Source organism: Phacochoerus africanus, chromosome 14 (genome assembly GCF_016906955.1).
Source record: "Phacochoerus africanus isolate WHEZ1 chromosome 14, ROS_Pafr_v1, whole genome shotgun sequence".
In the NCBI taxonomy this organism is placed as follows: Eukaryota; Metazoa; Chordata; class Mammalia; order Artiodactyla; family Suidae; genus Phacochoerus; species Phacochoerus africanus.
In genome coordinates, this window is record NC_062557.1 from 7,552,181 (window position 1) to 7,565,663 (window position 13,483).

At 59.6% G+C, this 13,483-nt stretch overlaps 1 protein-coding gene across 2 annotated transcripts in view; it reads left to right on the plus strand.

Moving 5' to 3' along the window:
• The window catches only part of SDK2 (sidekick cell adhesion molecule 2), a 287,007-nt gene that overhangs the window by 239,501 nt on the left and 34,023 nt on the right, over positions 1-13,483 (plus strand). Inside the window, exons 28-36 of one of the 2 annotated variants that reach the window (XM_047756656.1) lie at positions 500-598; positions 1,149-1,343; positions 2,599-2,800; positions 3,668-3,771; positions 4,286-4,356; positions 6,068-6,203; positions 7,942-7,998; positions 9,543-9,644; positions 9,804-9,919. In XM_047756656.1, the coding sequence (XP_047612612.1) occupies positions 500-598; positions 1,149-1,343; positions 2,599-2,800; positions 3,668-3,771; positions 4,286-4,356; positions 6,068-6,203; positions 7,942-7,998; positions 9,543-9,644; positions 9,804-9,919 (1,082 nt within the window). The remainder of the gene's footprint in view (positions 1-499; positions 599-1,148; positions 1,344-2,598; positions 2,801-3,667; positions 3,772-4,285; positions 4,357-6,067; positions 6,204-7,941; positions 7,999-9,542; positions 9,645-9,803; positions 9,920-13,483) is intronic. The other variant, XM_047756657.1, reaches the window with a different exon arrangement.

Genomic DNA, 13,483 nt, shown 5'->3' on the forward strand with positions numbered 1-13,483 from the left:
CCCCCCACCCCTGCCTCCTCTGGCCCATGCCCTTCAGCCTCCAGCCACATGCCCCAAACAGCTGCCCCTTGGCCATCCCTCCGTCCAAGGTACAAGTCTGCACTGTCAGGAGATGGACCCGGAAAACAGGCCCGTGCAGACCCGGGAGGCATGGCTCGGGCTGTAGAGACAGGGGAGCTATGGCTGCAAGGATCCCAGAGTGAGTGAGGTCTAGAGAGAGGAGCCGGGTGGGCTTGTGGGGGCACTCCCTTTGCCCCAAGGCTGGAGCCTTGGTCCCTTCTAGCTCCTGCCAAATAATGACCATTTGGAGGGTAGAATCCTCACCAGTCGCATCTTCATGCCCTGTGTGAGGACAAAGCCTCCAGGCAGAGATGAACTCGAAATATTGAGTGGAGGGGCCCCTTCGCCTGCTGTCCGCTGTGCTGCTCTCCTGGAGCCAGGCTGGTCCTGAGGCAGAGGGACAGCCACACTGTCACCTGCCTCTCCTCTGTCCCTCCAGTCCCGGGACCCCCCATGGGCATCCTGTTCCCAGAAGTGAGGACAACATCGGTGCGGCTGATCTGGCAGCCCCCCGCTGCTCCCAATGGCATCATTCTCGGTAAGCTGCTACCTTGCCCGGGCCCCAGCTGCAGGAAGAGGGAGATAGAGGCTGTAATGGAGGGAGATTGGGTGTTGGCAAGAGGGAGACTAAGCCCGGGACAGGTGTCTGCATATCCTCGAGAATGGCTCTGCATCTAATTTCTCCCACTAGAAATCTCAGTATGTGAGACTCTCAGCTGGAGGGCAAGGTCAGGTTCAGGCCATGTGTGAACCTCGGCTGCTGTTCCCAAGTGTGGCCAGGTGAGGGCGCACTGGCCGGCTCAGCGCAGCCAGGCTCACAGGCCAGAGAGGGGACCCCAATCCGCCCCCAGGGGAGGGATGTGACAGATGGGTAACATAGAGCACCCGTCCACGGCCCCCTGAGTCACACTCCCCAGGTGGCAGCTGAGGACATGAGAGTGACCCTGAGGGCTTCAAGCAGACGGACCTCAGCCCAGGTGGCCCAAGGGCAGACATTGCAGTGGCTAAAAAGGAAGGAGCCATTCTGGGGGCTCTGGAGGCAGCTTGCCCCACTTCCTAGCATGGCTCTTTTCCTTCCTTGCCCGCAGCTTACCAGATCACACACCGGCTCAACGCCACCACGGCCAACACTGCCACGGTGGAGGTGCTCGCGCCCAGCGCCCGCCAGTACACAGCCACCGGCCTCAAGCCAGAGTCTGTCTACCTGTTCCGCATAACAGCCCAGACCCGCAAGGGCTGGGGAGAGGCCGCCGAGGCCTTGGTGGTGACCACCGAGAAGAGAGGTGACTGTTCTCGGAGACAGGGAAGCGGGAGGTGGGGTGCTGCCAAGGGGACACCTGTCTGTGACATGGGTGCTCAGACTGCCTCCTGGTGCACAGCTGGGGATCGCTAGTTGTGTCTCATTGCCCTGGTCTGGGGTGGAAAGTGGGCTCTAATCTCTGACATCAAGGCCCGCAAGGGCTCCAGAAGACTTCAGAGCCGACCTGGGCGCTTCCTTCCCAAGGCCCCCGCTCTGCTCCAGCTACCAGATTTCTAAAGGGCAGGTGGACGAGGCCAGCTCCTTCCTCTCTCCCCTCCCCCTCGGCAAAGACCGTGTCCAGTTGGGTGGCGATGGGGCGGCAGCTGGGGCCCCTGCTGCCTTGAGCAGGCTTCTCACCCAGGGTCGGGCTCCCCAGCAGCGGGCCTGAGCCCCAGATCCCTGTGCACGTGATTTATCACTGTTCCCAGGGGGAACCAGAGGGACAGAGTTCTCAACCACAGTGACTTTGCCCCTTGGGACCTTGGGCAAAGTCTGGAGATGTTGTGGTTGTCACACCCAGAAGGGAGGTGCCATTGGCATCACTGGGTAGAGGCCACACATCCTACAATGTACAGGACAAGCCCCCGCAGCAAAGACTCACCCACCCTGGAGTTCCCCTTGTGGCTCAGCAGGTTAAGGACTTGACACTGTCTTTGTGAGGATGAGGGTTCCATCCCTGGCATCGCTCTGTGGGTTAAGGATCCGACATTGCTGTGAGCTGTGGTGTAGTCTGCAAACGCAGCTCGGATCCTGCGTTGCTGTGACTGTGGCCTAGGCTCCAGCTGCAGCTCTGATTCGATCCCTAGCCTGGGAACCTCCATATGCCATGGGTGTGGCCATAAAAAGAAAAGATTCATCCACCCCAAAGGCAAAAGTGCTGAGACCCAGCAGGGCTTGGGGAAGTGAGACAGGGCCAAGGGCAGGGACAGAGTCGGGTCCCCCCGGAGAAAACACGGGCTCAGCCCCATTCCTGGGACAGCATGGGTCCCATCTGAGCACCACGCAGACAGGGGCAAAGGAACAGGGTATTTCCACCTCCTCACTGTCAGCCCTGGGTCGGGGCTGCCCTCAAGGGATGTAAATTCCCAGGCACCGGGGCCTCTAGCAGCCCGAGGTCAGTCGCTGACCAGGAGCCACGGCGTGTGGGCATGGGACGGGGGCAGTGGGGCCAGAGCCTCACCTTCTCTTGCTGCAAAACCACATCCCCTCCTGCCTGCCCCTCCCGCTCGCCCCTCCAGACCGCCCGCAGCCCCCCAGCAAGCCCGTGGTGCAGCAGGAGGACGTGAAGGCACGAAGCGTGCTGCTGTCCTGGGAGCCCGGGAGCGACGGGCTCTCCCCCGTGCGCTACTACACCATCCAGACCCGCGAGCTGCCCGGCGGCCGGTGGGCACTGCACTCGGCCTCCGTGAGCCACAACGCCTCTGCCTTCGTCGTGGACAGGTGAGGGTCTGTCTGCCTGTCTGCCTGTCTGTCCACTTGCATCTCCCCTCTGCTCCTTGCAGCCTGAGGACACCTGGAGCCTGCGCTCCCCCAAACCCCTTCCACCACCCGCATCCCCCAGCTGCCCTCCCCTCCGCCCAGCCCCTCCAGTTCTGTCCGAAGCTCCCTGCCCACTCTCTCTGGAGCCTTGTTAGGGCTGCCTCTTAATTATCTATTTCTGGAGCCTGGATGCCCCCCTTCATTAGCGATTCCTCCCGGCCAGGCAGCCGCTCCCTCTCCATCTTTAATAGGGGAGCGGAGCTTCGCTCCCGAAATTCTGCCTTCAATTCAATTCCTAGCGGGATGTATTTTTTATATTCCAGTTGACGTGACTGAGAGTTTTGAGCGATACTTTTCTCCTCTTCTCCCCACCCCACCCCCCAATAAATCAAAAAGACAGACGTTTGCCTGGAGAGGAAATGAGGCTTATAAAGTGCCGGTTAACTCTTAATTCACTGGCTCCTCTTGAATGTACCAAGTGCCAGAAAGAGGTGGCTGTTCTTGGAGGAGGAGTCAGCCCCCCACGGGAGTTGGGGGGCTCTCCCACCTGCAGGCCCCTCTGGGGTCCGAAATACGTGGACATTACCGCTTGGGGACCTGTGGCTTCGAGCTGGAGCTAAAAGTGAGGCCACTTCCTGAGCTGGCCTGATCTAGGGGACCTCCGGGCCTGGCCCCAGGTTGTCCCCTTGGTGACGGAGGGTCTCTCCAAGCTTCTAGGTTCCTGGGGGTGCCCTCGGGTGAAGGCGGGCAGAAGTGACAGAGCAGGGTCATTAGGGGGTACCTCTGTTCATCCAACCTGGACCCCCCCCGCCCCCCGCCACCCCGTAGGCTCAAGCCCTTCACATCCTACAAGTTCCGAGTCAAGGCGACCAATGACATCGGGGACAGCGAGTTCAGTGAGGAGTCAGAACCACTGACCACCCTGCAGGCCGGTCAGTGCCCCCTGTGGGGTTTTCTTTCCCTTGGTCCCCTGGGCACTTCCTGGGCACTGGGCATTCTCTCCTGGGGGAGGGGCTCCATGCCCGCTGGGCCCTTTGTCTGGCTCTCTGAGCAGAGTCCCCAGGAGGTCTGGGCCAGAGGGGTCCCTGCCATGGGCTCAGGCACCCACAGCCAGCCTGGCATCCTCAACCCCAAGTGTGTCTTTCCTGATGTCCTCCCAGCTTGCAGCTACCCCCAGAAAGCCTCGGGGGGGGGGGGCTGGGGGAGGCCTTTGGCTCGAGTGGCAGAAAGGAGGGGCTCTGGACCCTGGGGTTTGGGCCGGGGCCAAGGTCCCTGCCCCTCTGTCCCCCTCCACCCAGACCCTTTGTTGTGCAGAAGTTGGGGCGGTGGCTGGGAAGAGTGGTTTAAGAGGAAGCTGCCCTGCAGTTCGAGGAATCAGTCCCCGTGGCCTCCCAGGGAGGCCTAAGTGCCACCCTCCAGAGCTCACCTGTCCGCCTCTCTCCCCAGCCCCCGACGAAGCCCCCGCCATCGTCTCGGTGACACCACACACCACCACCTCTGTGCTGATCCGATGGCAGGTAGGACCCAGGAGGCGGGGAGGGGCTCCTGTTCTCCAGGCACTCAGACACACGCTGTGCCGTGACGAGAAAGACGGCAGCTGCCCTCCCTGGGGCGGGGGGGAGCCCGGAACACGGCACACACTCGCATAGAGCCGCACTCAATCCTCACTCTGCTCCCTGGTAATCTGAGCGTCGGTCAGGGGCTCCTCCTGCCCTACACCCTGTGTGGACGGGGACCCAGGCTCAGAGAGAGGATGCGAATGGCCCCAGGTCACACAGACCCTAAGTGGCGGGGCTGCCAGCATCTCTGTGAAACCCAGCCCCACTGTGAGTGCAGGGATTCCCCACAGAGACCAAACACAGGTGCCACGCCTCACCTGCGCCCTCGCGGCTTCCGTCCCATCACCATGAGCAGGACCGACTGTCCAGGTACAAAGAACTCCCCCTGACCCCTCCTCCCCCAGCCACCCGCTCAGATGGGCACTGCCCTCCTGCCAGAGTCTGAGGGGGACCCGAGGATGCATCGCAGAGACTCAGCTGCCCACGTGTGCCTCCGGGACCAGCCCCCATCCTCTGAAGTCTAGCCTTGGGTCTCAGCAGATCACCTACAGAGACCCCAAAGCCATGAACTCCTGCCTCTGTTTCTCAGGATTAGAGGGGCAGGGGCCAGCCTTTGCCCACCTGAAGCCCTCCTGAAGGGGAAGCCCTTGAAGAGAAAACAGGGGAGACACCCCCCACCCCCGAGGAGGATGCTCCCTTAAGTGAAAACGACCTAGTGCAGCTGGGGGCAAGGGCAAGGCTGGAGCCAATCAGGCGCCTTAGTGACGAAGCGGGCAGGGAGGTGCCAGCTGCAGCCAGGATTGCAATTAAGGAGCTAATAAAAAGCTGAACTGTTTCAGCAGGTTTTTTAAAAGAGGGATCATAAAAAGTAGTTTCCACCTTTTCCAGAAGCCTGTTCAGCTCATCTGAGGACGGGATCAGAACGCACAGGAGAAAACGATAAAGTCACACTTGCCCTTGTCCTTACTGAAGAGCGGGACTGGGACGCGCCCTAATTCCCTGGGAAACTCCAGGAAATGTTGGCCAGGGCAGAGCTGGTGGTCATGTGAGGAAGTTTCTAGACAAGGAAGGACTCTTTGAGATGCGCTCTGCATCCAGAGTCATGCCCGGAGTCCCGGTGATGCTGTGTGACCTTGGGCAAGTTCCTTACCATCTCTGAGCCTCACTCTCCTGCTTCGTTCAGTGGAGACGATGTGGTGATTCCTGTCCTGCCCTGCCTCGCAGAGATGATACAGGGCTGGAAAAGGCTCCTTGGAAATGCTTTGTAAATTAAAAACACTCGAGGCCACTTTCATTCCTTTCCTGGTTAATACACAGTCCTGGAATTCCCATTGTGGCTCAGCGAAAACGAACCCAACTAGTATCCATGAGGATGTGGGTTCAATCCCTGATCTTGCTCAGTGGATGAAGGATCTGGCATTGCCCTGAGCTGTGGTGTAGGTCACAGACACGGCTCGAATCTGGCATCACTGTGGCTGGGGTGTAGCTCCCATTTGACCCCTAGCCTGGGAGCTTCATATACTGTGGGTGCGGCCCTACTGAAAAAACAACACCACAGTCCCTGCTCTCTGGCTGCAGGAGACCAGATAGGGAGGGCGGGACGGAGTGGAGGGGATGCTTAGCCCTGGTCCAGCCTGGTGGGCCCCATCCCCTACTCCCTTCCTTGCAGCCACCAGCCGAGGACAAGATCAACGGCATCCTCCTAGGCTTCCGGATCCGGTACCGGGAACTGCTCTACGAGGGGCTGAGGGGCTTCACGCTGCGAGGCATCAACAATCCAGGGGCCAAGTGGGCAGAGCTTACCCGTGAGTGACAGCAGAGGGAGGCAGGGCAGGTGGGGGCCCCACACTCCCCTCCCTGCCTGGAAGCTCTCAGCTCCCTGGAAGCACGCTAACCCGAAACCCTGACGCCCTCCCCTGTGTGTGCCTCTCACCCCATCCATTCAGTCCCTAAGCCCCGGTTTATTGAGCACCTTCTACAGCCCCAGACACTGGGGGACACCAGTGAACCAGACAGACAGGGTCCCTGCCCCCTCAGAGCATGCAGGCTGGAGGAGGAGCCAGGCACTCACGAAGAAAACCCCGATGTATGGAGTTCCCATCATGGCTCAGTGGTTAACAAATCCGACTAGGAACCATGAGGTTGCGGGTTCGATCCCTGGCCTTGCTCAGTGGGTTAAGGATCCGGCGTTGCTGTGAGCTGTGGTGTGGGTTGCAGACACAGCTCGGATCCCGCGTTGCTGTGGCTCTGGTGTAGGCTGGCGGCTACAGCTCCGATTCAACCCCTAGCCTGGGAACCTCCATATGCCATGAGGTTGGTGATGGATGGGGTGATGGATGGATGATTCCACTTTGAACAGTTCCAAGAAAATGGGGGAGCTCAGCCTGTGCAAAGGGCCTGGGATGGGAAGGACCCAAAGCCAAGCCTGGTCACATCCCAGGGGCAGCAGTCTGTTTTCCTCTTCCCTGGGGGAGGGGACCATTCTGCCCTGGGCTCCCGGGAACCCAGGCTGCCTCTGCAGCAGGAAGGAAAAAGTCGAGAAGCCGCCCGCATAGAAATCCCAGAGAGGGTCACACACAAGTGAGGGAATGACATGCTGTCCTTTGGGGTCAGGGTGGTTTACTTTGGGGGCGTGAGTGTGATGGCTGGCGCTGGGGTCCACAGGCAGGGGGCCCCGTTAGAGGCTAATGCAGTGATGCGGGCAGAGCGTGAGGGTGGCATCAAGGCAGCAGGCTAGGGAAGGGGTTGAGGGCCCGTGCGGGCTGATGTGCCGTGGGCTCCACCCACTGATTCACGTGGCGGTGGGAGGAGTCTGGAGGATCTGGTACCCAGGTGGGGGGTGGAACCTAAACAGAGCCGAGTGGGAGAGGAGGAGGAGGAGGAGTTTCAGAGCCTCTCCATGTTTGATCTTTCCTCTCATCATTCCCTTAAACCGTGTGGGCCTTGTCTGCCAGCAAGTATTAGCCGACCACAAAATGATGGCGCTGGTAGCCCAGGAAAATGAATAGAAAAACTCCGAAGTAGCTGATCCAACCGCTTGTGTGCGTTATTTTATTTATTTATTTTGGGGGGGGGGGCAGACATGTGCTTGTGGTGGTGATTTCATAACACAGCCCTATTTCGTGGTAGTTAAATGGTTTCTGGTTCATAGGAGGAAATTAACAACCCCCCTATATCACGGTGTTCTCCAGCACCCAGCCTTAGGCAGGGGAGCAGGTTGGCACCAGAGGGTCCCCCAGGGCTGTCTCCAGGGATGCTGGTGTCCCAGGGGCTCCCGGTGCCCTGTGACCTCCAGCCCATGCACAGTAGGGTGGGGGCAGCACTGTCCTGGGAGCTGCCTTCTCCCCCAGCTCCTGCCCTGGCCCCTCACTCAGGAATCTGGAAAGTTCTTTCCCTCTGCATGTGTGCTGCCAGGCTTCCTGTCTCCCCCAGCCCGCCCCCCCTCATCGGGGTCTCTGTGGAGCGGGGTGTGTGTACTAACGTCCTCTGTCTGCTGTCTCCCTCCGGCCCCCTCCGCCTCCCCCCCCTCCCCTGACCCCGTAGCCCTGTACTCCGTGCGGAACCTGAGCCGGCCCAGCCTCACGCAGTACGAGCTGGACAGTAAGTCCCGGTGGGGCCACGCCTTCCACAGGGAGGGGAGAGGGCCTCCGAGGACACCTGACCACAGCTGAGGGGTGCCCCCCTACCCCAGGCCACTTGAAGAACCGGGCCGCCGCAACTCGAGGGCCTTTCCAGAAACATACAGAAAAGCGGGGGGGGGGGGGGTCACCAGGGAAGGTCTGCTCCAGCCCCCTCTCCATCAGTGCAGGAGAGACAAGGAAATGGTTTGACCCTGTGCTTTGCAGGGGTGGAGCGGGGAGGCCTGGGCAGGAGACGGGGACAGGAGGTCCATGGTAGGAGCTGGTGGTCCCTCTGGTCCAGCGGGCAGGTGTCCACGTTGCTGCTGCCCTTTCTCATCCCATTTTTCATGGGAGCTTTTCAGATCAGTTCTGCCTCTTTTTTTTTTTTTTTTTTTTTTTTACCAAACTGTTTTATTCTAACTGATTTGATTTGATTGTTCTGGCCGCCCACACGGCATGTGGAAGTTCCCCGGCCAGGGATCGAACCCCAGCACAGCAGCGACACGAGCCGCTGGGGTGACTACACCAGGTGCTTAACCTGTTGTGCCACCAGGGAATTCCTCGGCTCTCTTTCAGGCCAAGCCCCACCCTGGGTGAGCAGAGAGGCCGTCTCTCCTCCAGGGATCAGGAAGTGCCCTGGGTGGGACTAGCCCTTTTCCTAATGTCACACAGACCTTAGGTTTTCCCCAGGCCCGGAGCTTTGAGCCGGGGCCTCCATTTGTCTGAATTGTCCCTCTCCGCTCTTCCTCAGCCCAGGGGCCTCCCCGGCTGCGGGACAATTAGGGTGATGCCCCCACCCTCCTCCCAAGGGGAGAACTTCCACCTGGGGAGGGGGAACGTGGAGGGGAACCCAGAGAGGTGTGGGAGAACATTCCAGCTGTGCCCCCCCCCCAACAGCGACTCCCATCCAGGGTGTCAGCCCATTTTCCTGCAACTGCTTCTCTCTCCCAGCTTCTGCCTAAGCATCTCCAGCGAAGCGAAGCAAAAACATAGCGTTTCATAGCCCCAAATTCACATCCAGTAAGCCCCTTCTCTTTAGGGCTGAGCCCCCCACCCTGTGCTAAGGGCTGGTTGTTGGAGACGTGCGGGCAGGGGTGGGGCTTTAATAAGTGGTGGTGACCAGTGAGCCCAGGACGGGCAGGGAAGATGTGACCTGTGACCTGGCATGTCCAGGACAGTTTGGGTTTCATACCAGTGGTCCCAGTATAAATATTCATAGTGCTTCTCTCAGTCTCCGAAGCATCCAGCACGGTCACACCTGGCCAGGATGTCCGCGTCATCCTGTGTCCAGATCCCCAGGGATGAGGCTGAGCACCCCCCCATCCCCACCCCCGCCCAACGCCGGCAGCCCCTCCGCTTAACCTGCCCTTTCCTGAACCTTCCTTCGTACGGGATCCGGCATCCCAAGGGTGCATCATCACAGCCGCCCCCACCACCCCGCACAGCCTCTGCCCTGCACGCTGCCTCTGCCCACCGCAGGGCCGGTGACCTGTGTGCTTCTCCCCTCCTCCACTCTCACCCCAGACTTGAACAAGCACCGGCGCTACGAGATACGGATGAGCGTGTACAATGCAGTAGGCGAGGGCCCCTTGAGCTCCCCCCAGGAGGTCTTCGTCGGGGAGGCAGGTGAGCGCTGCCGCCTTCCGGCCCGAGCACACCTTTCCCAGCACCCCCCACCCCCCGAGGCCCAGTAGGAGGAGATGTGGCATCAGGGGCCCCACCCAACCCAGCCCACCTCTTCCTCCCTGGTCCACACACACACCCACCACCCCTCTCGCCCTCCAGTGCCCACGGCAGCGCCCCGCAACGTGGCTGTCCACAGCGCCACGGCCACACAGCTGGATGTGACATGGGAGCCACCCCCTCTGGAGAGCCAGAATGGAGACATCCAGGGCTACAAGGTAGGGGAGCTCCCAGGTCCAGAGGGGCACAGGGCCAGGTGGGGTTGGGAGAGACCCAGGTGTGGTGAGCGGGAGAAGTCCTGGGTCTACACCTGCCCCCTCAGCCGTTTGCACCCGGTGCATGAAATGTGTGCCTACATGCCGCTGGAGCAAAGCTGCACCCATCCTCTCTGGCATCCTAGGGGCAGGCAGTGCTCGGAGGCTGGGAACTCAGGCTGCACCCCAGCTTGCACCATCCCCAGGCAGCTGCCCACCCACCCAGCCTACTGGCTCCTGATGTCAACACGAGACCCCTCAAAGTGGTTTTTTGGCCAACCCTGATTACAGTATTGATGCTGATTGAATGGCCAGTTAGCCCAGAATTCCTGGCCAGCTTTTGGAAATCTCTGGGTCCGATGATTTTTAGACAACCTCGTGTGTTAAGACAGGATTCAGGAGTTCCCATCGTGGCCTAGCGGAAATGAATCTGACTGGGAACCATGAGATTTCGGGTTTGATCCCTGGCCTCGCTCAGTGAGTTAAGGATCTGGCGTTGCCGCGAGCTGTGGTGTAGGTCGCAGATGCGGCTCAGATCTAGCATTGCTGTGGCTGTGGTGTAGGCCGGCAGCTGTAGCTCCGATTAGGCCCCTAGCCTGGGAACCTCCATATGCTGCAGGTGGGGCCCTAAAAAGCAAAAAAAAAAAAAGGATTCATTTGACTTCTAGCTTTCGCAGAGCCGTTTAGAACTCCTTAATCCTCTCGAAAGCCCTGTAAAGCTGGTGTTGGGGGGGGGGGGTGTTTGTGCCCATTGAACAGAGGAGGAAACTGAGGCCCAGGTTAGGTGGTTCAACGAGGTCAGAGAAAAAGCCGGCAGCAGAGTCAGACTCCAGGTCCCTCTGCCCTCACCCTCCAAGGGGTGTGGAGGAGGTGTGCCACACAACCTCTCGATGAGGTGGCAAAAATGATGATGATAATAGTGATATAATATAATAGTAACGCGCTGCTCCCTTGGACACACAGCCGGTGGCCCTTCCCGCGCCTGTGTCCAGCATCACTCTGGCTGCTGGTGGTCGTGGCTTGTTACTGCAGAGAGGGGACCCGGTGCTGTGGGGAAGGGGGGGACCACAGGACCTTTCCTGGTTCCCCCCACCCCCCTTCAGCCCCCACCCCTCAGGCAGAAACTAAGTCTCCGCGAAGGGAAGGGCCTTTGCCAGGTCACACGGCTCGTTCATACGGGAGACCCCGTTTTTCCGACTGAATCCGGCATGGAGGCTGGTTCCAAGTGGGGTGAAGGAGGCGGGAGAGAGGGGGAAAGGCGGTCCTGCCAAGGATGCTCTGAAGACGGATGGCATCCTGAGTGCTCGCCTGGGAGCGCCAGCTGGGAAAACTAAATATTGCGGCCCTAGCATATGCCTCCCCGGGGGAAGAAGTCTCCAGTTAATGCACCATCGCAGGAAATGTGTGGGTGCGCAGACTCCGCGCGTCACGCAGCAGGTGTCCACGTGCTCGGGGAAACTTCGCAGCCCCGGATGGGGACGCGGAACTGCCGCCTCCCAGACCTGCGTTCACATCCGCCTTCATTAACCTTAACTTGAGCAACGGCGACGTGCGACGGCAGCAGCCAGTGGGGGCGCCGGGATGGGCTGTGATGCGTCCGGGTCGGGCGCACTCGTGCCGCCGCCGGCCTTGCAGGGACAGGCGTTAATTGAGGAGTTATTTTGTGTCCTCGGTGCTGAGAAGACAGCGAGGAGCGGAGACAATTTGAACTTAAACTCCAGCGCCGGACAAAGCAAACAGCACCGCCTGGTGGTGGTAAGTGGAGCCGCTTAGGAAGCCGGCTTGGACTTTTCAGCAGGGTCCTCCTCGGAGAAGCTGCCTCCTGAGCAGAGATGAAGGACAGAGCGTGAGTGGCATGGATCCGAGAGAAGAGCATCCCCGAAGGAGGGGAAAGAGGAGCAAAGGCCCTGGGGTCGGTGGGTGCTTGGCGGGTATACAGACCGGCCCAAAGCCCCGTGTGTCCCAGCGTGTTGCGGGGGAGGGCAGCGTGATGGGAGAAGGGTCTGGCCAGTGATGGGCCGCATGGCCTGGAGCTCTCAAGGGCTTAGCTCTCACTCTGAGTGGGATGACGCCATGGTGCCGGGGCAGGGGGGGTGTCAGAGGAGGGACCTGGGTGACTCGGGGTCTTGGAGGTGTGTGCTGGCTGCCGTGAAGTGGGGAAAGTGCAGAAGCACCAGGAGGCATGGCATCACCCAGGTGATGGTGGTTTAGAAGGAGCAGCAGCAGAGGTGAGCCGCGGTGGGGCCCGGGACCCTTTGAGAACTGGGAGAAGTTGCTGATGAACGGAAGGTGGTGAGAGGAGAAGCAGCAGGGGATTCTGGGCAACTGGATGACAGAGCTTCCTGTGGCAGAGCAGCGAATGCGACAGCGGTGGAAGGTGGAGGCTGGGCGGGAGAGCACGCGTCAGTTCTGGACATCTTGGACTTCAGAGGGAAGAGGTCAGATACAGGCCGTGGAGTCCAAGAGAGCGGGTCCAAGCTGGAGGTGTGAATGGTGGAGCCCTCAGCATATACATGGTCCTGAAAGCCCAGAGATTAGACCTGGGTAGATAGAAAACACCAGAAGTCTGAAAACTGAGCCCCGCATGAAAAATATGCTTCCAGAAGGACGAAGGAAACAGATGTGCCAACTACTACTCAGAACTCAAGCAAGATGAAATCAAAGAAGCAGCTGTGCAGGGATGGGCGGAGGGCAACAACCCTGGAGCCTCATCCGGCCCCCCTCTTGTTTCTGTAAATAAAGTTTTATTGGAACACAGCCGCACCCATTTGTTGCCCAGTTGCCTTCGGCTACGTTCAAGTTCCAACGGCTGAGTTCTTGAAAAGCTGCCACAGAGACGTTGTGGCCTGCAAAGCTTGAACTATTTCTTACCTGGCTCTTTACAGAAGGAGTTTGCCGAGCCCTGTATTATTGCATTAACCAGGCCGGGTTCACAGGTGACTCTGATAAGAGTTAGGGGCAAGGGCTCCCTGCTTGGAGTGGCTTCGAGAAGGAAGGGGGCCTACTGACAGCCCTTTGGAGGCGTTTTGCTTTAAAGGGAAGTAACCAAACGGGGTAAACACGGGAAAAGACAGTCAACAGAGATGGTTTTAAGTAGAGAAAGGTGCGTGTGCTGATAGATGTGATTCTAGAAAGAGGAAGAAATTGGTGATTCAGAGAGGAGAGGAGGCTGTGCTGAGTGATGACCTGGAGAAGGTGAGGGGTGTGGATTTAGTGCCTGAGTGGAGGGTAGCCTTACCAGGGAGCTGGCAGTTCAGCCAGCCCTGGTGGTGGGAGGGAGGCGGAGGGTAGAGACACAGGGCAGGAGGTGGCCCTGGTGACGAAGGGGAGCTTGTGGAGTCTTGTTTGATGGCATCGGATGCTCCGTGAAAGGTCCTGAGCTAGGAGTGCAGATGGGGAGGGAATGGATGAAACAGTGATGCAGTGAGTGGACCAGGCCAGCGGCGCCTGGTGGCCAGGCCGCTCAGGGCTGTGCTCGGGAACTGAAAGTGAGGCTTTCCTCCAGGGACAGCCAGCGACGTGGCGTAC